The sequence below is a fragment of the Caloenas nicobarica genome, chromosome Z (assembly GCF_036013445.1).
Source record: "Caloenas nicobarica isolate bCalNic1 chromosome Z, bCalNic1.hap1, whole genome shotgun sequence".
Classification (NCBI taxonomy): domain Eukaryota; kingdom Metazoa; phylum Chordata; class Aves; order Columbiformes; family Columbidae; genus Caloenas; species Caloenas nicobarica.
In genome coordinates, this window is record NC_088284.1 from 27,499,450 (window position 1) to 27,522,952 (window position 23,503).

The 23,503-nt window shown below is 40.1% G+C and overlaps 1 protein-coding gene across 1 annotated transcript in view; it reads left to right on the plus strand.

The window, feature by feature from the left end:
* Positions 1 to 23,503, plus strand: part of RAB3C (RAB3C, member RAS oncogene family) — a 111,959-nt gene that overhangs the window by 85,967 nt on the left and 2,489 nt on the right. The window contains exon 3 of the mRNA XM_065656885.1: positions 13,962 to 14,086. Coding sequence (XP_065512957.1) covers positions 13,962 to 14,086 — 125 coding nt within the window. The remainder of the gene's footprint in view (positions 1 to 13,961; positions 14,087 to 23,503) is intronic.

The window sequence follows — 23,503 nt, forward strand, 5'->3', positions numbered from 1 at the left end:
TATAAAGGAATACGAGGAGAATAACGTGTCCACAACAGAGATGAAAGAGGATCTCTTCTCCTGGGAAAGTGACCAGATGGTAGAGGCTGTAAAAGAAAGGGAGAAAGGAAGCTGAGTGGCAGAAGGTGGTGCCGTCTTGCCCCAGACTACAACCCTTCTGCAGTTCTGCCATACACATAGGTGCGCTTGGCTATTGTCGTAGTCTGCCACAAGATGAGTCCTGTGTTTTTCCTTCTTGAGTTACAGGTAGTGAACATGCCTTAGGGGATCAGCCTTGGCTAGAAACGATTTGTAACAACAAAGCTTATGTAAGTTAATTAGCTGAACTATCCCCTGAGTGTTACAGCTCTGCAGAAATCTTTCTATGGTATGAGATGAAGTCTGCTTGGATGTCTGCTGTTTCTGTAAAGTAGAGTATATAAGGAACATTCACGTTATTCTGGAGACAAATGTCATAGTCTATTAATGAATTCTGTAGCCCTGGAGACCTTGACAACATCCAAAGTGGTGGGTGGGACTCCTCAGAATAAATTTAGCTGGTACATTACAGACATCCATATCCAAATTAAAAGTGTGAGGATCCCTTCTGGTCAATGGCAAGAAACAGACACTTTTCACTCATGACTCGTCTCATTCTAAAGTAGTTGTCTAGAATAGAGCAGATGAATTGCACTCAAAAAAACCTCTGCCAGCCCATCTGTGTCAGAGCTGTGAAGAGTTGTGACATTTAAACTGTCTAGATTTGCCAAGAGAAATCTCTAATAGACATGTGGTTATACAGGCAAAACTTTTACTGCTTTATTTTGATTTGGTATAGGATTAGAGCTGGCAGTGCATGATAGTTTATTATATTCCAGGGCAAAATACAGTTCTGTTGATATAGAAACCTCTACACTGGAAACACTATCTGGTAAAGCACAGTAATTTCCTGTGCTCCATGTAGTCCATAAAGACCTACTGTCCAACTCATTCATTCATGCTTACTTGTTTGCAATTGTAGTCTTTCATTTCTGGAAGAGTGCATAGGAAATATTTTATTGTCTTGATTTTCCAATACATTACTTCACTTTACCTCACTGGCGACACAGAACAATTTCACTGATTAACTTTTGATTTTGTGATGCTTGTCCTTACAAGCTTTCCAACCAAAGATTATTGTCTACTCAGGCACCTGTTTAATGTGCAGTTATGTTCTCTGAGAGGGATCTTTACCCACAGAAGTCACTGATGAAGTGTCCGTGAGGCAATATTAAACACTTCTTTTTTTATTACTGGAGAGAAGCTACTGTTACCTTAGAAATGTGATAGCTAACAGGGTTTAAAAAGTATGCTTTAAAGTGCTCACAGGCAGAGTGAGATAAACTTTAATTTCTGAAAGTTCAACATGAGCCCTAGGAGGAGTTAGGCTGTACCATGTTGAAATGCCACTGCCTTCAGTTTTCAAGAGTGCTAAAAGTTTTAAATCTAATCTCCAATTTTTTTACGAAAATGTTGTATTCATAGCTGCATATGTTGCTGGCAGCTTCTGCCATACTCAGGATTTCCTTTTAGCTCTGGCTTCTGGGGTCAGGAGCAAGCACTATACTTTTGTTTTAAGAATTGTGGCGGACAACAAAATTCAAGTACACACTAGCTAGGGCTTCAGAGGCAAATATATACTTATTTATATACACATACATATATATGTAAATGCAGTCTTCTGATTTGTGAATCAGATAGAAGCACTACAGACATTCTGAATGAATACACAACCCTCAATTTTTTACAACCTTTTTTCTTGATTTATTTTTAATCCTAGAAATAAAATCTAAAATCTAATGCCTCCCATCATCCTCTGTGAGTCAGCAGAAATAAACCTGCAGTTTACCTTCTTACAGGCTAGGTCAGCAAGACAATCCTGCCACCCTGTGCCAGGCAGGATGTATACAGTGAAATGGTTTTTACTGTTGTCTTTGGCTCCTGGCAGCCCTCACAAAATGCATTTTGATCAGCAGTATCACAAAAGCAAAGTGTGATCAGACTAATTCAAAATTTATTTTCAGGGCCTCAAATTAAAAAAAAAAAAACAAAAACAAAAACACGTACAATTGTATAACTCATGCTTGGCTGATAAACTGACATCAGTTAGTGGTGGGATTAAGGTAGTTGCCATTTTTCCAGTCCAGTTTCAGGTATCTGTGAAAAAAGGCAAAAGCTCAAGTGTTCCCATGATACTAGGCCGCACATATTCTGACTCAAAATTTCAGACCTCAAATCTCTTGTGCTTGCAAGTGTACAGCCACATAGGGAAATGACTTCCAAAGAGGTATTGGTGCAAGGGCACAATGGCAGAATCACATTTTTCATGCCTAGATGTAGCTCTGAATTTTAACTCTGCTCTGCTTCCAGAAGATAATAAGATAAGTAACTTTAAAGACAAAATGCAGATAAGATTTATACCAGTTCTGGTATAAAATGTACTGTTACAGAAGTAACATATGCTTGATATTTTAGTAAAACAATGCTGTCTGTCTTATAAACAAGAAAAATAGTTCTGATTGTTTTAACTCCTTTGTTAAAACATGAACACAGGCATTTCAGAACACAATTTATGGGAACATGAGATTGAGTTGTTTATTAAAGAGTTCGTGCAAAATACCAAATGAGAAAAATAAGCCAAAATGATCTAACATCTGATATAAGAAAATCAATAACAGAATTAATTTAAACTTGAAAAATGAGAGGTAAAATAATAGAGAAAAAAAAATCCAGACCAGTGAGTTTGAGGAGTGAGAAAAACTTGGAAGGCATTCCTGGTGAAACAGACAGAAAGGGATTAATAGTCACAAATATCAACGAATTTCATAATGAGGTATGACAGTAAAAAGTCAGGGTCAGTCCAGAATTCTAGAGAATTGTTTAATGAGAATTCCCCTAAAACAGAGACGTCTTGTTCCCAAGTACTTGCTAGATATATTGCAAATATGAATCTGGATTTGATATTTTAGTAAAACAATGCTGTCTGTCTTATAAACAAGAAATTACTCACGTAATAGCCTGACACATGGCTTGCAAGCTGGATGAACCCTTAACGAGGATAGTCCATGAAAATTTATCATTTATTTAAAAGAGAAAAAGGAAAAATAAATAGCTCTCTATGACCCACCTAAATTACAGCTACAGAACTATCAAGGTTGTCACAAGTCAAAAGAACTTGACCGTGCCTGTAAAAGCTATTGCTGTGCAGATGCTGCGTGGGACTGAAGGCAAGAGGCTAACAGAGAAAACCAAAAAGTGCAAGAGAGGCTCTTCAGCAAAGTAGTGCAGTCCAGGGTCAAGGGATTGTTGCTGGTGCAGTGAAAAAGGAAGTATTATATAGGAGCATGTAGGACCAAAAGGACTTGCTTAACTTTCTTTTTTCTTTTTTTTTTTAATTTATCATAATGACATCACTGTAACAAATAAAATCAGCAAATGTGAGGACACATACATATGTGCCTATATCTGTTTTCTCATGTATTTATATGAACACAAAACGGCAAGCAAAAAATATTTTTAAGTGACAGCACATTGCTCATTTACTTAAAAGCGTAATATACTCAAATAGGTGCTGTGGTTGCTTTAGTAAATTACTTCAGTAGTCCCTTATTTCATAGCTATGTTTTTCAAATAGCAGAGTTAGGATCAGCTGTATTGATTAGAGTTATTACTCAGAGTTCCACTGACAGTCTGTGCAATCAACATAAATTGGTGATTAACAGGATCATTTATTTGGAAGCATCTGGAACATGAAACCATGGGGACAGTCAAAAGATGTGCAAGTGCAGACCGTGATTTGCTTTTTATTGTTTCCATTAATATTATTTTCCTGTAAATACTTTTTTCCATCTCCTTACAAAACCTAATTTTTGATGACTGTGTATACTGTGCATGTGTAGTAGTAGCTTTGAAGGATGATAATTTAATGGCGGGTTTCTCAGTGGGGAGAAAATTAAAATGTACAGCCTTCTGTCTGTGTGGTGAGTTGCTAAATCACTTCCCACAGTATGACACAGCTTGCGGCATTATACATGACATAAAAACTCTTCATTAACATGTGTCATTACTGTATCCCACTGTGAAAAATGGGTTATACTAGTTGGCCTGCTCATAAGTAAACCTTGTTGCAGGAGAGGATTTTTTTACTTGTGTGAATAAGAATTAAATATTGAAATATATTTTATATTGTTTTATCATTACACAATACGAGGAAGTAGATTGGAAGAACTCTTTACTCTTGATGTCTAACACAGTATTTGATGTCTCTTCTCCACTCTCTGTGTAAAAAACCCATTTTTTCAACTTTTCTAAACAAAAAGCCTGGAGAATAAGTATATACTAACATCAGAAAAGGAGAGAAATGCAGTTGACTTTGACAGGGAATTTACTGTCTTTTATAAATTCTGCACATCACCAGCCAAAGTCCACCTTGCCTAGGAATAGGTCAGGAGCTACCATAGGAGTACTCTGTCATCTGCCTCCCTAACAAGAAAGGTGTTCAGTGTCAGGGTGACATACAGCATGTCAGGACCTGACTTTGCCAAAGGTTCTTCTTAGCCTGGCTGCTAGTTGTAGAGTGCTGGCTGTATGGGTGCAGGAAAACACCTCACCTGTTGGGCTTTCCTTCTAAAGGATGGCCATTAGAGCTCAGGCGCAGGAGGTTCTGGGGAGGAGGTATACAGAGTATAGTACTAACAGCACAGTCTGTATTTTGGGGGATTTTTTTTTTTTCCATTATGTAGTAAGTGGTCTCTTGCCTCACTGGTCTCTTGCCTCACTGGTGCTGGAAAGTTGTTCCAAGGTGTATTTGACAGCTGGGAGGAAAGCAAGATACAGAGATTGTGCCAAAAATGCAAAAACTAAGGACATCTGCAACCTGATTAATACAAATTAAGCATGCTCTGCAGGCTGCTGGAACTTCGTGGTAACTCGAACTAAAGGGACATATGTAAGAATTGCAGTTTGAACACAGATATCTTTTGCCTATAAAGTATTCATTTGATATCATATACCATTATCCAATGGACTGGCATTTTCCTGTCAGAAAATAATCTTCTGACAACAACAGACGCTTGGTACTCTTATTTGAAACAATACAGTACAAAAAAGGCACCAAAGCTAATTCATGGACTATTAAGAAAATCATTTGTATATTACATTAAAAATTGAATGTCATTCAATAAAGTACTCAGCAGAGTATTCTGGATGGGAAGGCACATCCATGTACGAGGTAAGAACAGTTAGAAATGGTTGATTAGAAAGAAACAAAATTCTGATTGATGAATCTCTGTCATGCCTACCTGCCATCTTAGGTACCACGCACAATTACATAGTTATCAATGCCATGTCCGTTCATATTGCATTGTGTTAAATGCAGACCCAGGGCACTCCCAAGAGTGGACACTATTGAGCAAGCATATACTTCCTTATTATAATAATGGTAATGGATAGTCACTAAGCTACTTCTGTAAGAATAAATGTCATAAACACACAGAGAATATCAACTCTTACATCTTTAGCTGGTCTCTCCTTTTTCTTTCTCCTTCCCTCCCCTTCCCTTCCCTTCTCTTCCTTTCCCTTCCCTTCCCTTCCCTTCAATTCGCTTCGCTTCGCTTCGCTTCCCTTCCCTTCCCTTCCTTTCCCTTCCCTCCCCTTCCCTTCCCTTCTCTTCCTTTCCCTTCCCTTCCCTTCCCTTCGCTTCGCTTCGCTTCGCTTCGCTTCGCTTCCCTTCCCTTCCCTTTCCCTCCCTTCTCCTTCTCCTTCTTCTCCTTCTCCTTCTCCTTCACCTTCTCCTTCCCCTTCTCCTTCACCTTTCCTCACTTCTCTTCACTTTGCCTCACCTCACCTCACCTTGCTTCACTTCTCTTTTTCTTAGCTCAGTTTTACGCTCCAAAAGAACTGGATTCATTTTGATTACAGCTCGGCAAAATTGAAATGTGGCTTTCTAAAAGGAAGTTATGGCCTCATAAACTTGTAGTGAACTCTTCTGTTAAGGTAGCTTTTTTGGCTTGTTCACTGGCAAAGCTAATATTTTTTTTTCCTTAAAGCATACCTAATTCCTACCAAAACACTGAAAACCTTGATGCTCTGAGTAATGTTCATTTTGGCTAGCCTAGCTGAAAATGAACCAGATATTTCTTAGTGTCACACCCATCACGCAGCTTCTGCATCATCAATTTATCTTCCTCCAAGGGGAGGTTAAAGATGTAGCCTTTCATTTCATGGTGTGCACACTTTGGCTCTGCACAAGGAAGATAAAGCCTGTCAGAAGGAAGTGGTGAGTCATTGGTATTGTTCTGGTTTCTTCAAGATCATCTTATTTCACAATCATAAGGCGTTTTTAAATTCTTTTGCCCTTCAATCCAGATAGAAAACATAATATTGTATAAACAATAACTGACATGTGAAATACAGTCAGTCCTGGCCAATATTCATATATCCCAGTCTGTTGCAAGAGTAAAGAGTTTGGTGTATCCCATTTTTGCTATTACATCCACTTCTCCCCAGATCCTTTTCTCTTGCTGCTTTGTGATACTGAGGATGGAATAAATTTATTTCATTATTTTTTTTCCCTTTCATTGCCCTCCATGTTCAGTACTCCTGTGTTACTCGGATATCTTAGCCTATTCTCTATCATATGTTAATAAGCATTTGCAGTCAGCAGGTGCTGGTACTACCACTGAAAATAAGCATCATAAATTCAGTATACATAATCTATTCTGAATAGAAGTGGGGATGCTAGAATGTCCACTAGATTTAAATCCTTGGTGAGAAGGACTGAAGTGTAATTTCCCCATTTCTGTCACAGGTTCATCTATGTCAGCTTTCTGTGTTGATAAGTATTTCCTTTATTGATTGCTTTTCTTGGTCTTCACTAATTGCTTCAATAATTATAAAGGGGTTCATGAATGCAAGAGGAAAATGAATTTGTATTAGCCATAATCATTGAGCCTTTATGGCCCTCAGCTGAAGCATGCCAGAATGCTGAAAAGAGTAACAGTAGTGTGACTTTAAAAGCTGCAAAGATCCAAATCTTCCTCATCTGCAAGGGAAGAATGGTCCTGAGCTTTTTCTCAAAGTTAGTTCTCTTTCTTGGGCCTGTGTACACCCCTGGTTGCTCATCAGTTCAACTAAAATCTGGCAAATGTTAGAATCTTCTTTTTATTATTACTAATATTATTACTAATTATTTCTAGTATATTCCTACTATGCCGGTAACCATGGCCACAAGAAGTCTAGTATTCAAGTACTCCAGGACTCTTCTGCTTTGATTTTGCCCAGAATGCTTCGAGTTTTTAACCTCGGCACTGTCTTCACAACACCAATCAGAAAGCTGAGTTGGAGTTTTTGGTTGGTAGGTTTGTACATTTTGGATGGCCCATCTCCTACTAAAAGTGGATTATTTACTGGAGAGCAGATGGAAAGCCTGAGGCCACCTCTTTCTCTGCCCTCCCTGCGTCAGGGTCTGAGCACCAAGTGCAGAGCAGCTGGCACAGATCCAGCTTTGAAATGGCCATCACAACTGAGCACTGCAATCATTTAATGTGATGTATAAAATAGTCCTATAGAGGCTCCATCTCCATCATGTCTCCAAGATGAGTGGGACAGGGAAAGGAGATGGGCAAACTCCAAGATACAGGGGCATTCCTAATGCACATAACCTGTCAGGATTGCTGTGAATAGTAAGGGTTTAGGAGATGTAAAGGAGAGCATGGGGAAATGGATGGAGCATATGATAGACACTGAAGTATAGAAGACACTTGGTAGTATGTGGGAGAACTCAGACTTGCCCTATGGAAACAACAGTTTGAATGGGGAGAATGTCAGAGCTCCTCACAGACAAGGAGGGTGGGAAAGGGCTCCTGACATGATCTCCTTCCCCTGAAAAGATGGAAATCGCAGAGCTTCCCCTTACCAGCCTAGGCTCTGTCAGGAATTGGAGAAGGCTGTGCCACACCTTTGCACATCACAGGATGGGCACTGGGTGGGGGGGAAGCATACCTTCCGTTGCCTCAGTTACAGGAGGAAAATTATGTCTCCTGAAAGCGAGCCTTCCTGCACAGAGGTAGCCAGACATTGGGCGTGCTCATTTGCAAATAAAGGGAAGAAGTTCAGCTAAGGGAACTGAATGCTTTTGGACACACCTCCAAATTCATAGGTGCTTCTCTGACACTCCCCCTCACCAAATACTTAAATAAAATGAGACAGTTTTAGAATAGATAGCCTGGACTCCACACTGGGACCCATCATTACACTGCAACCCTTGATATTTCAGCTAATAGGCTTTGGAGGCACTATGTTGGAGACAGAGACAGGAGAATTTTAAGGAACAATTGGCAAAGTCAACGTAATAGTAACTTCAAAAAATACAAAAGGTTTTGGTAGAGGCCTTATTTATTTGGTTTTGAGTTGGTGTTGTGTTGGGTTTGTTGGTTTTGTGGGCTTTGTTGTTTGTTGGTTTGCTGTTGTTTGTTTTTTGTTGATTTGTTTTCATGTACTCCAGTTAATTGTGTACTCCTTCCTGAAACCAGAACATCAGAAGTACAACATGTTCCCTGAGCTCTGTGGAATAAACATTATACATGTCCCCCTCGAGCATTTTCATTAGGATACTTGTCTGCTGTCAGTGCATGTGACTTCCTACATAATTCATCTAAAAAGCCCATACAAACCAGCCCCTCTAGGGATGGCAGGCATCCTTGAAGGGCTCTAGACCCAAACAGTGATGCATAGATTGTGGCTGTCTCAAAATTTTCGTATTCCTGGTAGATTTGCAATATGCGCATACCTTTATCGAATATATTTGTTTGCTATCCTTGCTGTCTGTGGGTGAGAATATGCTAGAGACTATTCCAGGTTAGATTATTGTTTGTTCTGGACATACATGAGTTAGTAAAAAGTGACCCTCTGGAGATATATTCAGAGTGAACCCTAAGCTATGTCAGTCAGTGGGTACAACCTGAAATGTATTGAGTACAACAAGCAGCAGGTTTAGCTTTCTTTTTTTTTCCTTTTTTTTTAGCATTTTCTCCAGGGTACAATGCAGTGTTATACACTCGTAGCCTAGTTCAGGCCAAACTCTTTGGGGAAAATACATGATGCTGGATCTGGCAGCTCGAGAGATGTGAGGCTACTGTGGCTCCATGCCCTAGGTCCAGCCAGTACAGAGGCCGAAGATGTATTTCCAGTAGGCTTGTGCACACAACACACATGTACAAAATGTATATGTGCCTGTACACGTGGCCATCCACGCAGAGCACAGACAGACACACAAAGCACTCACGCAAACACAAACAGCACCAATAGCCTCATCCCACTCCTCATCCTGGCAGATCATCACGGTGGTCCACTAGTGAGAACATATATCTGTATTACCATACATGCAGTGTGGGTCCCTCCATCAGCTGGGCTTGTACACTCAATCTGCCCAGTAGCTGCCCATGGATCCCAGTCCCCCCGGTTTCTGACACCTGGACATACAAGCCACTGGTGCTGGCCTGTGGTGATGGGTTTCACGCCTGGACAGTGGGTCTGAGGCTCTCCTGGGACAGCCCTGGAAGGTACCCGGATGTGGCATCCCTTCTTTTGAGTCATTAATTCGGATTGTCACCTGCCCTTGTGCCCCTGTGCTCTTCTTGGTCTGTGGACATTGGTCTTTGACAGGCCGATGGCTCCTGCAATAAGCCTGGAAGCAGCCAGGACCAGGATTTTATTTGCGCTCTACCACCTGCCTTCATCCCTCTGTGCTCCTTTGTGGATGTGCAGATGAGCTTTTATCACACTGTTTAATGTAAACATGCTAGTTTGCACAACGGTATCATCACAGCAGTGCCCCCATATTACTTTGTGCTGGCTACCTAGGCTTCCAGCATCTCAGCTGCCTTGGCCGTCTGTGGCTGTGTATTTCTGAACCCCATTCCACTGTGCTGTGCAATACTCCTTGTAAGCTGCCCACACGAGCACACACAGACACCCTACCATTGTTACCTGGACAATTATTTGAAGCTTTTACGTGTTCAGAAGTGCAGGGTCACACTGCTGCAAGAAGGTTAGTCTCCTGCGTCTTTGAAAGTTTTGTTCTTTTATGGTTGGTTTCAGTTTTCCTGCTAGAATCAAGTTCTTTATTAAAATGATTCTCAAGCAGAGTCTTATCTGAGAATAGAGGTAGCCCTTTAAGCTTCTACCTGATCTTTTCTCAATAGATAACATGTTGCAGCATAGACTTTGTACTTATTGCTTCTTCTCTGCCATGAAGGTGCATTCCACTATGCTTGGTTATAACCAGAACTGACATTTAATTATAATTAAGCTTTGTAATATTCACTTTGAAACCTGCATGCTGAGAGATGAGTTAACAGTGGACAGTTTTGCCTAGGCAACACTAATCTTATTCTCTCCTTCAGTAAATGACAATTTAGAAGTGGTAGCAATACAAATATCGTTATACTCTGTCGAACTAACAAGCAATATTTTCAGAATAAGATTTTATGAATTAACAAGTATCGCAAGGCATTTCCTAGGAGCAGAACTAGGTAACAGGGTGATACTGAAGCAGTGTGCGTATCAACAAATGCCAATGTGAACTGTTGAACTTTGCCTTTCCTTTAGGGTTCAGTTTTTAAAAAGTAGGATTTTTGTGTTCAAAGCAAACTGTGTTTTGGACATTTTTTCATTTAATATTTCATTCCATGAAACAAAGGAAAAAAACCCTCCATGTTATCTTTGGCAGTCTTCTGTCGTAATACTCCAAAACTCTTTTGGAGATGTATTGATGCCTCTTTACAGTACTTTGAACCAGTAGTGGAAAAGATGGGCAAATAACATTGCTTTAATTAGCTTTCAGCAAGTGCTTTTTTCTGATGAGGAATATGGCAGAACTGCAGTACAGGGAGAACAAGTCTTGTGTTGATCACTGAAAGTAATGGATCATTGAATCCCTGCATTAATCTGCCCCTCTGGTGTCTATACATTATAAAAATTCAAACATGTTGCATATTGCCTGACTACCATACAACTGGAATGTGAAAGATTTACAGGGTAAATTACTATTGACACACACCAGGGCACTGAGACTGAACAAGAATTGCTGTATTCAGCTTGCTGCAAACATCAGCTTTGCCTTTTCATGTCTTCAGTCTTCCTGAGGCTAAAGTTCTTTACAAAAACAATGGTTTGTGTTTTGGATTAATCAGAAGCCTTGGTCATTTGAAAGGTCATGTATGCAAGGAACAGCAAAAATCTCTTTTTTAAGTGGCCTGCGTGTTGGCTTTTGTGGAAAATTGTAGGAATCAAAATCTATAGAAGCCATTAGTGGAAACATATATCTAAAGAGAAAACATAACAGTGCTAAGCCTATTATATTATTTTAATCCAAGCTCCTACTAGTATGGGGTTGGGTGGGGATACATTTGACTGATTTTCACAGTCAGTCAGTTGCACTTATGTACTACCGAGTATTTTGCAAAACATAAATGTTTGGAATTGTTATCAAGGACAAGATCTGTTCTCTTGTTGCTTAAAAAAATACTCGAAACTAGAAGATAAGATATAAGCAAAGCAGATAAAGAAGTCTAAGAATAAAATAATTATCCTCCATAATGAGAAGCATTTGAATGCCTGCATTCATAGTTCAGAGAATGAGAAATCATATCTGGCTGCAGTAAAATAAAGGGGATTAGATTCTTAAGCAAAGAAACTCATGTGAGTCTATGGAATGAACGACTGCAAACTAAGGCTGAATGAATTGTCTTTACATGGGTGTCATGATATTTCTCCATCTTGTATTCTTAATTTAACATTTTCTTATACTTTATCTTTGCAGAATATGCAGTTAATTCCTTCTGTAAAGCTTACTATCTTTACTCTACATTTCGCTTTTGAAACATCTTCAATTTCCGCCTGGCATAAGGGGAACAAATTGACCCTCAGCTCGTAACTGTTCAAAGCTAAGTTCTTTTAGAGTCCTTAATGGATTAACATCCTCTGACGTCTGAGCAACTACTATTTGCAAAGTTGCTATGGTGACAAAGGCAGTTCTGGTTAAAACAACAACAACAACAACAAAATTCTATTTTGCTTAACCACAAATTCCAGAAGAACTCAGCATTGTTCCAAAAGAACATTTCTGCCAAAATGAATGCACAGCGCCCTTTTTTTTCTGAACAATTGTATCTTTACTAAAATGTAACTGTACAGAGAAGTCTGACCTCTGCTTTGGTCACAGTGCCTTATGATCACCTACTCAAATTACTATAAAACAGATTTAAAATAGCACAGCGTCCATTTCCTGAAGGAAAGATCAGGGCAGGCCCAAGGGAACAATCTGCTACACAAAATGCCTGGGGCTTGCTTCAGCTTCTTTTTGGTCATTCTGATGAAGTAAAGCAACCCTAAAGGCAGTGTGATCCTTCACCTTAAATTCCTCTGCCTGACACTGTAAACCCATCACGCATGGCTGAGAGGTGCTTGGGCTCATGCAGGGGGGGCCTGGGCCCATGCAGGAGGGGCCTGGGCCTGTGGACAATGGCATTTGACCCAGGCTTACAGAGATAGCTGTAGCAGCTTTTGCCCATGTCCACCCCTCTGGTCTTGCAATAAACAAAGACAGCTGGGAGATTTGATCAATTTTCTGGTTTTCCCTGGAAATGGTTGTCAGACTATTAATACCTCATGGTCTTATTTTTCTGCATGAAACATTTTGCAGACAGAGATCTAAATATGTAGAGATAACCACTGTGTTATGAGAAGGAGTCGCTAGTGAACTCAGCACCCAGACAGATCAGCTCAAAACCTTCAGTGACAGAAAAGAGAGAGAGAAAGAGAAAGAGAAAGAGAAAGAGAAAGAGAAAGAAAAAGAGAAAGAGAAAGAGAAGGAGAAAGAGAAAGGGAGGTGCTCTAGGTCTTTTTCTCTCTCCACTGATCATATGGGGACAGAAGAGATATAAATATCCTACCAAGCACTTGACCGAAAGCCTAAAGCTAGGCATGGTCGCAAGTCCAAGGCAAAGGGTAAGCGCTTAGAGTAAGCTTGCTGCACCCTGTGTCACTTTCAAGGGCAGCTGCTGCTCCCAGTTAGTAGGTGGTATCAAGCAGCATCACTCCTGGATAAGCCTGGAGCCAGAATGTGGGGCTTTCCTCTCTACAGATCAGGTCTGAGTATCAGCAGAGTGGTGGTAGTCAGCAGCTGAGAGGTGCTACAAATGTGGTCCTAAGTTGCCCACTAGCATGCATCACATTCAAATTACAGAGGAGAGCTTTGCAGGGTAAGCTGTTTCACCACCAGCACTCAGGGTCCCATCATGTTTCAAGGCCTCAGATAATCCAGTTCAGCTGTAGTCATGGTCAGGGCTTGTATAATTTAAATGGAAGTTAAAGTTCAAACTCAGCCGCTGCCCATGGCTTAATGCACAATGTAAATACTGCTGTCGTCCTGGTAGGTCAGAGACCTATAGTGGAATGTGCTGGAGAGAAACTGCAGAAGGAACACAGAATGACTTTGAAGTTTTGCTAATAAATTTAGATGCTTATTTTTAAAGGTGAAAGATAAGAAATGAAAAAGCTGTTGATTTTCTTTCAAAGCTTTGGTTTTATATGGTAAGGTTTGCATTTAAATGTGAAAAAGTTTTTTTTAATTGTGTGGGAGAAAGTGTCACTTCTTCTTTCTAAAAATATAGGAAAAATGTTGATGGCAGGAGAAAACATTGAAAGACTGTCTTGTTTTAACAAGCAAAAGTAAAACCTGTGTTAATACTATTTCTGTAATAATAATTCCTGACAGATAATCCTTAGTTCATTTGAAATCCAGAATTAAACAGAATCGTGTTACCCTACATGTCAAAATCAGTATTGTCCTTTTTGTCTTGTTACAATTCTGTTTGAAATTGATTTAAGCAGAATTTGGTTTGTTTTGACTTCTCTCTTTCTCTGTGTGTCTCTCTTTTAAGGTCAACTCAAATCAAAACCTACTCTTGGGATAATGCCCAGGTTATTTTGGTTGGTAACAAGTGTGACATGGAGGATGAACGGGTAATCTTCACTGAGAGAGGCAAACATTTAGCAGAGCAGCTTGGTAAGAAAATAAATGACAAAGCTTTATGATTTATTGTGAGAACATACATAGTAATGTCATTAATTGCTACAGTACTTGTAATGAAATGTTTGTGATACATTCACTGCAAAGAAATAGTCATACCCTGCCTCCCTTTTGTTTGTGCAGGCTGAGGTCTGAAGCATAGTACTGTAACATCATTAGAAGGGCCTTGTGTCCAGAGATGACCTTATGCAGAGCTGTGACTTGTCTGTCATGTAAAAGTGTCTGCAAGACCAGTGCTGGCTCAGAGGCTGGCTCAGAGTAGACATATCTGAAAAAGCATTCCTTATGCTGCTTGTGAGATAGGAAGAACACTATGGTCTTTGTGATAAGCCGCAAGTTTACACATGTGTCTCTGTACATGTTACAATATGTTTGGGTAGTTATAGCTATAGACAGATATGTCCTATCCAGAAAAAAAAAAAAAGAAAAAAAGAAAAAACACCAACAAACCAATAAAAAAAATACAGGAGGGAAAGGAAGGGGAGGGAAGGGGAGGGGAGGAGAGGAGAGAGGAGGCTGAAGAAGCAGCTTACTCCAAATGTGAACTAGACCTTTTTGCAAGTTGAGAACATTTGGGTTATGTTTTCCAATACCAATAATCCAAAACAGAAAGACGCCAATATCCAACTCCCACTGCTAACAGTTCACCTACCGCACATTTACACAGGTGTAAATAACATGAATGTCTGTTTCATAAAGTGTCTCTCTAGGAGGTAAATGTTGTCCACGCAGAAAATTGCATAGCTATAAACATCTCTGTTCTTTCTGTTTCTGCCCAGCAGTGATATTCTTTCATGTTATAAAATGGTTTTGAGGTGACACTAGCCAAACTGTAATGGAAAATCTCCAGAGCATCATCATAATACTACTGCCTGGCCTGTTTTTTTTCTTCTAATTTGATGATCTCTAGAGAGCATGTTCAGCAGGTGGCACCATTGGAGGTCAAATTCTGTGCTGTACTGGGCATAGATTTGTTATTATTTTTTAAAGTGACTGTGGTAAAGGCTCAGTCTGGTGAACATGTGTGTAGCTAAGGTCTCCTTGTCTCTATTCCTATATAGGTGTTTAGGGGAAAGGTTGTTACAAGAGTAACTGCATGGATTCTTGACTTATGCATATTCATAGCTCACTGACCTTGTTTTTTAAAATAGTTTTTCTAGTTGTACAATTGCTTGTCCTAGTAAATCGTGTCATCAGAATAACATATCTTCTTATTGCATCTGTCTAAATAAGCATTCCATATGTGTAAAATAACACCTCAAAAGTATACATTAAAAATGACCATAAATTAGTCCTTGAAAGGCAACAGAAAATATTTAACAGCTGGGTATTTCCAGAAAAATTCTAACATTTGCAAAGAACTCAGTTTCTAAAACTTTTTGCAACAAAACCAAAATCATTGCACCTCCTTTAACAGAGAATATTTTCATTTGCAGAAATACCTGTCACATTATATATATTTCTATAGTCTGTTCTTCCCTCTGTAAGCATTTCTAATATTTATTCATTTTCATAGGAGTTAGGAAAGTGTATTCAATGGAGAAAGAGATTCAAAAAATGTAACTGTATACTTTTACCCCAAATTTAGAGCAAGCACTAAAATGTCTGGCAATAAATATAAATTTGCAGTGTAAAGTTTGATGACTTTTTTAAAATCACGTATCTAAACTACATTTCCATTCATTGAACTATTTTCCCATAGAAAGATTAATGCAGTGATTTGACAAGAAATCCTCAAGGTCATGAATTTAGCCAGATGAGAAGGAACTTTGCATGTTGTACAGTCAAGAATACTCAGCTGAAATAACCAATGCTTGCCAAAAAAAAAAAAAAAAAAAAAAAAAGACAATAGATATCAAAACTCATATTTCAGGCTTTAGAACAAACCTTGACTCCTGGAATTTAGAATTCAATCTTTATGGAAGCAGATTATCCTCTATTCCCATCTTGATCTACTGTGGGGTTTTCCTTTCTCAGATATGCGTCTTGTGGCTCTGATCCAGTATGTCATTTACTGTTCTCAGACTGTGCACACAAATGTTTATATGTTTCCTATACAGCTGCAATAATTTCTTAAATCTGCTCAGAGGCTGTGGGCGATGGTGTCAGGAAAAGCAGAGCGAGTTTCCTGAATTGTAGTAAGTGCTCTGGCTGTGCTGTCCAGTCTGAAGGGCATGAGTTGTGTCAAACACTTGGTACTGTCTTTTCTTTCTCTGCCAGTGAGTTCATAACATCTCTTGCAGGCAAGTTTTAAAAATAGCAATATAGGTTTTTGTATCCAGCAATACGTATTTTAAAACTGTGAGTCCTTTTAATGTCATGGTCTGCAACATTGACTACAGCCACAATTGCAAGCAAGCACAACACATGAGTGCTATACAAAGCTGTGAAACACTGTTCTCAAGTGTGGTTTTATTTTCAGCCCTGGTTTATTTGAAGTCACTGAAAAAAGAATACATGTACAGTTTGGGCTGGGTTTTCAAAAGATCAAAAAAAGCACTGGGCATTTGGCCCCCCAGGAAACATGGTGTCTTGTTGAGAATGGCATTATGGGAAAATCATGCCTCTTCTGTGGCTGCTGACATCTTTGAAAAGTGTGGCCTTCAATTTTATTAACAAAGTATAATCAGTCATTTCTTTTAAACCTCAGTGCTGACTTATTTCTCAACTGTAACCCAGACAAGTTGTTTAAATCAACCAGCAATGGGTCTCATTTCCTGCAAAGGTCTGGCTAAGCTAGTCAGGTATCCTGTGGTAGCTCCAAGTACCTCTCCCATAACACTCCCAGGAGTTCACAAAAGAAAGAAGATCTGACCTTGAAGGGAAATTAACAGTATGTTTGGGAAGACAAGTCTTATTTCCGTTTTAGATTTTTTTAAAGTTTGTTTTTAAGGACTGTTGTGGTTTAAGCTGAGCTGGCAACTAGGACCACATAAGTGCTTGCTCATCCCCCCAGGTGGGATGGGGAAAACAATCAAAAGGGGGGAAAGGAAAAAAACTTGTGGGTTGAGATAAGAAGAGTTTAACAGAGCATGATTCTGGTGATACCACCACAGATCATAGCTGCAAGCAGAGTGCTACCTTACCTACAGGGATGGCCAGAATAGGGTGCCTTGTGAAACATATAAAAGGGCAAACACACAGTGATACTTTACCAGACTGTAGCGAATTATATTCTTGGATTTCATGAACCAAAGGCAGTATCTTTATATTCAATAGCCCTTTCAGAACTTTCATCTATGGACTTGTCCAATGACGTCTTTGAAACCATACAAAAACATCCTTTAAATATGCACAGTTTATCTGAGTTACCTGTTTCTGCTTTGAATTGGTCACTTGCTAGTTTTATCTGATGCTTCTTCCCTGTTGGATTCTGAGAAACAGTGAACAATTGTTTGCTGTTACCTGCTCTGCAATACTGTTGGTTTCAGAGACCTCTCATACCCCTCCTTTTTCTCCCAGCTGAAATTCCCAGACTATTTCATAATTCCAGACACAAAGACAATCTCACACCTTAGCTATTCCTTGTCATCCTATTCAGTACTTTTTGTTAAGTGGCACATGCTTTTTTTCAGAAATTAGTTGATGATTGTTTAACATGCTAGCATCATTAAAAGAGTAGTGGTAGAATAAGGTTAAAACAGACAGGATCAAGTAAATTCAGCTGAGTCATGTAACTTTATCTCATAGAACTGTCATACTGAGAAAATATAGAAATGTGACAAACAAGCCGGTGGAGAGAACCAATTAATGTATTGTTAATGTTGACACAGAAAACACAGCAAAGACATTTTAACAAGTTTGTTCATTCATCCCTTAAAATAAGGGTTGTGGAACATAATGCTTATGCTATTTTATCCCTTCATGAATGTTTGCTCTGAGCAATACATGCATTTGTTATTGAGCAAAACCCCGATATATTCAGCACTTACATGCTTTAAAGTATTTTAGTAAAAAAGGCTTGAACTTCTTGCAATCAAAATGCACGCACACTTGCCAGCTGCATTACTCACACAGCTTTTCTGACATGTTCATCTTATGCATCTCAGCTGAGTTCAAGGTTTCATACATTCATTAAAGTTTGGTGTCACTTGTCAGAACAGAAATATAAAGAATGACTCACAAATGACATGAATGTCTAAGTTCCTTCTATTCGTGGTCTGTGTGATATATTGGGATCTACATTCTGGCAAACAATTAGCAGGCAGAGGTGTCCACAGACCTTTGAATAGACTCTGAGTAACTGCTCATGCAGATGGGTGGTTGCATAGATAGTTTGACACACAGTTTCTCCATTTATTTATGATATTTTGCTGTGCTTGCAAGTTAGGTACATAATTTGTAACGTGTTCTTTGTTTGCTCACATGCTTCTGTACAACTCCTATTTGCTCTGTGTGTGCTACAGATGAATTCAACACTCATTGGTTTTTAACTGCAAGTACTGTCATTACAGACTATGTTATATCTTTAAGACCAGGGCCCCTAAGGTTGCTGCAGAAGTACCATCCTGTCATAGGCCCAGGTCGTGCCTGTTGTGCTCATGTTGTACCAGGTACTAGGGAGGTACTGCAAGATCTGCCCCAAATATCCAGCCATGTTTTCTGTAAGGTCCTGTTTGTTCTGTCTGGGGGCACCTAGCATGTCTGAGCTTGCCTTAGGGTGCATTCACTTGCTTTCTAAATGTATCCTGGAACACTGTCTCTCTCAGAGGCCACCAACCAATGTCAGAAAAAAAAACCAAAACACTTTCTGGGTGGGCTCTCACATTCCCTTCCACAAGCGCTGGCAGAAGCCAACCATCGTGCTGCATTCAGGGCCCGTGCAAAGGGCTCTGTGTGCTCCATGCCCCAGTGCCAGCAGTGCCCAGGGTTTCACTGTGCCCTCAAGCTTGTCACTCAGAGAGGCAGTCATTTTACCCCTCAGATTTTAACACATACCTTATTTTGCATATTTTGGGGTGTTTTTTCCCTTTCCATCCTTTTTCTTCTCATCTCTTTTGGGCCATTTCTTCCTTAAAGTCTTTATTTTCAGCTTTTTCTTTCTTTCCTTCTCTTGATAACCAGTGCTTTGAAAATAAATTCCACAAAAATGGGAAGAAAATTTTTCAATTCAAACCAAAATTATTCTGCCTTGCTTATTTTATTTTCATTTTTTTCTTGGCTCAGGCACGTATGTACATAAGGGTCGTGCTGGGGATATGCTAGAGACCTGATTCAGGGATGACTAGATTTCTTCAAATTAATCCCATTTACTACCCCAGCAAGCCTGAAAGTGGAGCATTTGTCAGTGTCGTGTGCTTATACAGAGTGCAATTCAGCATCCAGCACTTCTGTATGATCTGACTAAGCCTGCAAGACCAGGTCTGCTACTGAGATGGGGCAAGAACATGGCTGGTGTTTGAATCCTGCCAGGACTGGGGCACAAGACAACAGCTCCCCAGCATCAGGAGTGGAGTGAACCCTCACTTGTCTTGAGGTATGAGCTCTGGGGAGTAATGCGTACATTAGGCATCTACGGGTACACTGGGGATATTAGGCATCTGTGAGTTTAGGCGTTAACTGAAGACGCATTTTTAGGGCTGTGATTTTGGCATGTGCATTGGGAATCAAGTGGGACTTGGCACCTCAGCACACAGTTTGCTAGAACAGTAAGTTCTGTTTTGCCTCTGTGGCTGGCTGGAGGCTGGGGTGCAGAAGGCAGGGTCACAGGCAGTTTCAAAAGCATGGACATATGGCTGTGTCTAACTTTGCATTAAAAATGAAATTAATTGGGTTGTGCAGGAAGATGCCTATTCATAGTTCCACCCTTCATCATTTTTTAGCTCTTTTTAAAGGGCAAATGTTAGTGCCAGGGGAAGGAGACAGACAGCACTGACAAACGCCAAAGCATTCTGTTGAGTTACAACACACACAGGGTACTGGCAGAGCAATTAAAGGCTCCTGTCCCCAGGATGCTTTTTTACAGGAGGGAAATGCCAACCTGCCAGTGCCTTCAGACACTTGGAGCTGCATTACAGGAAAGCTACTTAATGACAATGGGAAGAAAGGGATTGTGTTTGCTCAACAAATGTTTCATGTAAACAAACAAACAAAAATATTTGCCAGGAATCTGATTTATTGCCCAAATGTACTCATTTAAAAGGTATCTGGAAGCCACAATCAAAATCAGTACAGCTGGAATTTATATGGAAGACTTATGTTCTGAAAGACTGGAAAAGCTGTTTGCTAGAGCATTACCAGTAACTGCCCCTCAAGTCTTTCTCTTCTGTCACAGCTCAGAGTCCCCCTTTAGCTTTTGTTTTTCATAAATCTTGACACCCTAAAAGGTGAATAAATATCTTAGCATTTCTGTTATCAATCTTTACACTATCTCTATCCAGAATGGTGCTGAAGCACTGCTCTTTGTTGAGATAATATTAGCAAACTTCTATCTTGGGGTTTATTTTTTTAGTACTTTTCTTAGTGTAGCCCAGCCCTTGGGCTTGTTTGGACAGCAGAGGTCCCATCCAAGTAGTCTACAAAGTCAAGCACAGTATAACCAGATCTGCTACCATAACTGCAGGTGTAGAAGATACTTTGAAGAACATCAGTGGTCACCAGTTACATTCAGCCCAGTCTCCTAGGAGAGATGACCTTTGCAATCATGCCATGTGTGTCTATCTCTCTTTGAGAGGCAGAAGTCTCAAAGATGTTAACAATTCTGATGTAGTGGACAACTGAGCAGAGGAGAAAGGCCTTGCGGTTGCCTTGACTGACAGCCTGCAATGTGAATGCAAACCTTATTAGATATTATTCACAGCAGGCAGGCAGGTGCCTGCCAGTGCCCCCTCAGAACTGCCCACAGGATGCAAATCCAAGAAGATAAGGCATCATTAGCTCATCCCCTTTATATACTATGACATCGTTGAATGATTTGTTCCCATGGTTTCCTAGATTTTGCCTTTGTACACCATTGTGTTACAAAGGGAGCAGCTTCCCACAGCCACTTCTTGCTCTGACGTTGCAATCGCCTACTACTCCTCGAAATACCAGATGGAACAAGGCACAGGCAAGAGCAGCACTATGGATGACGGTTCACGTTTGTCTTCATGGAAGGGTAGTTATTGCGGGAACACACCCTTGAGGACATCTGTTAAACTTAACAAAAGATGAAGGGTGGTAAATAAAATTTTCTTGGTGTGGACAAACACTCTGAAACCAGATCTTCCTGATCAGCAGGTGAAACATTAACATAGCTCTTGTCTGTATTGTCTGTAGAACTGTGGTTAAAATTTACTAGATAGTACGACCTCTTGATGTCATTTTTTCTCAGGAAGATGAGAGGGTGCAGAATGTTCTTCTCTTTGCACATTGCTCTCTTTTCTGTTCTTGTTTTCTCCCTGTTTTTTTGAAAGCTGGTATAAACAAGAGTTAATGAGCACTGATGAAGGAACCTCTGCTGAGGCAGGGCAAATGTGAGACAGAGATGGAACAAATCTGGTTAATTCAAGCTATTTATGTGTTCTGGGGAAACTATGTAAATGGCTGTGTGTGCATTATAGCTCACCAGGTGAACAGCAGCAGCATGGTGGTGTCCTGGCCAGCTCCTGCTGCTGAATGGCTCTTTGGGGACTGCTGAGGACTTGCTAGCTTTCTTTAAGTTGGTTCTGTTGGGAAGAAGGTAGATAAGGGAAAGACACACAGTGTTAAGGGCAGCAAAGGGAAAACTGAATTAAACAAAAAAGAGGCATTTATATTAGAACATCATGATGGATGTTCCACACACATAGTTCATATGTTCAGTCAGCACTTTGATATTTTGGATTTTCTCAGTTTCAGCTCTGTTGTGCCTTACCTACCCACTTGCCTTTTGGGCTTTGTCATATCTTTGCAGTAATCTGTTCTGCCCAGTCTCACCCACATTGGCAGTACAGATCATCACAAGTGGTGGGAACATGGTGTTCTTTGAGCTCAGATGCCCTGAGCATCACCAGAGTTGCCTCACGTCAGGCTTATACTCACATGGAAAATGTTTTCTCTCCATTAATAACAAGAAGTGGAAAAAACCTGAAGAAAGTCTTAAAATATATAGATCTGAGGCCCTCACACACAGCCATTTTAGAGGCTTAGAGTGTCTAAGTGCTATTAGTAAAATAACTGCAAGATGAGTCAAGAGGAGAGGTCACAAGGAAAATGTCTCCAAACTATTCCATAACAAAATGGAAAACAACCAGAGTTCGGACACACCCTTCCATGAAAAAAACTCCCTAGCTTTTTGAAACTGTTCCACTGACAGAATTTCTGTTACAAAACAAAATAAAACAAAACAAACAAACAAACAAACAAAAAACCACACACACACACAAAAAAAAAACAAACGAAGAAACACCACTCAAATGTATAACACCACTCTAATTTATTGGGATATTTTGCATAAGGTAACATTCATGGGGAATTGAATCTCCTGCACAGTACAGTCAGTTGCTGTCCAAGTGGCAACAGGAACCTCTGTTTCAAGGGTCTTTGCAATGGTGTCTTCAGCTGCATCAGATGAGACTCTCTGAATGCCTGTTCTGCTGAATTCTTGTAATCCAGCTGGTCCTATGTGCCAAATACACACCATGATCTGGTGGCAGTGATTATTTTAAACTGTGCACAAAGCATCTCTTAACTGGCTTCAAAAGACTGTTCTGTGTGACCAGTTCTGCATCTGCAAGAACAGTTTCCACAGACCATCTACCTATGTGCAGCTGAATCTATTCTACAGCAGGAACTGCCTGGGGGAGCCCACTGGCGTGGCCCTTTCCTCTACTTAGGATGTTTATCAGCACATTTAAGCATATAAATAGTTCCTATCAGCTGGTCTGTGCACAGCAGGGGCTGCCTGGGCGAATCTCCAGGACTGTCCAAAATGCCCATCTGTACAGTTCCTGTAAAGAATAAAGCAAACACTTTGTTGTGGAGGCAGCTGGGAGATCAGTCACTTTCTCACAGGTCAGTGCATTGTCTTGTCTATGCATGGTCTAGCTGGGGATGATGTCCTGGATCACCCAGGCAAATAATGACTAAGTTGATGGAGTGTGTATGTAGGCATAGCCTGATACCCAGCTACAGCACTACTGTGACTACCATTTCCTTCTTACATCAAAATTGTAACTGAAATTCCGTAGATTTCACCACAGTTGTAGTGTCTATTTTTATTTTATTTTATTAAATACATTTGTGCTTGAACACCCTGTAAGCCTCTGTCTTTCTGGGATAATGGGTGCCTCTAACTTTTTCAGAGTGTTCTTATGCAGAACACCCTCACTGGGGTAGTGGGCCTGTTTTCTTGATCCTGTTCATGTCACAGTATTTCCTGACATCAGTCTCCTCCCTTCTTTGTGACTCTTTTTCTTTCACTTTCTGCATTTC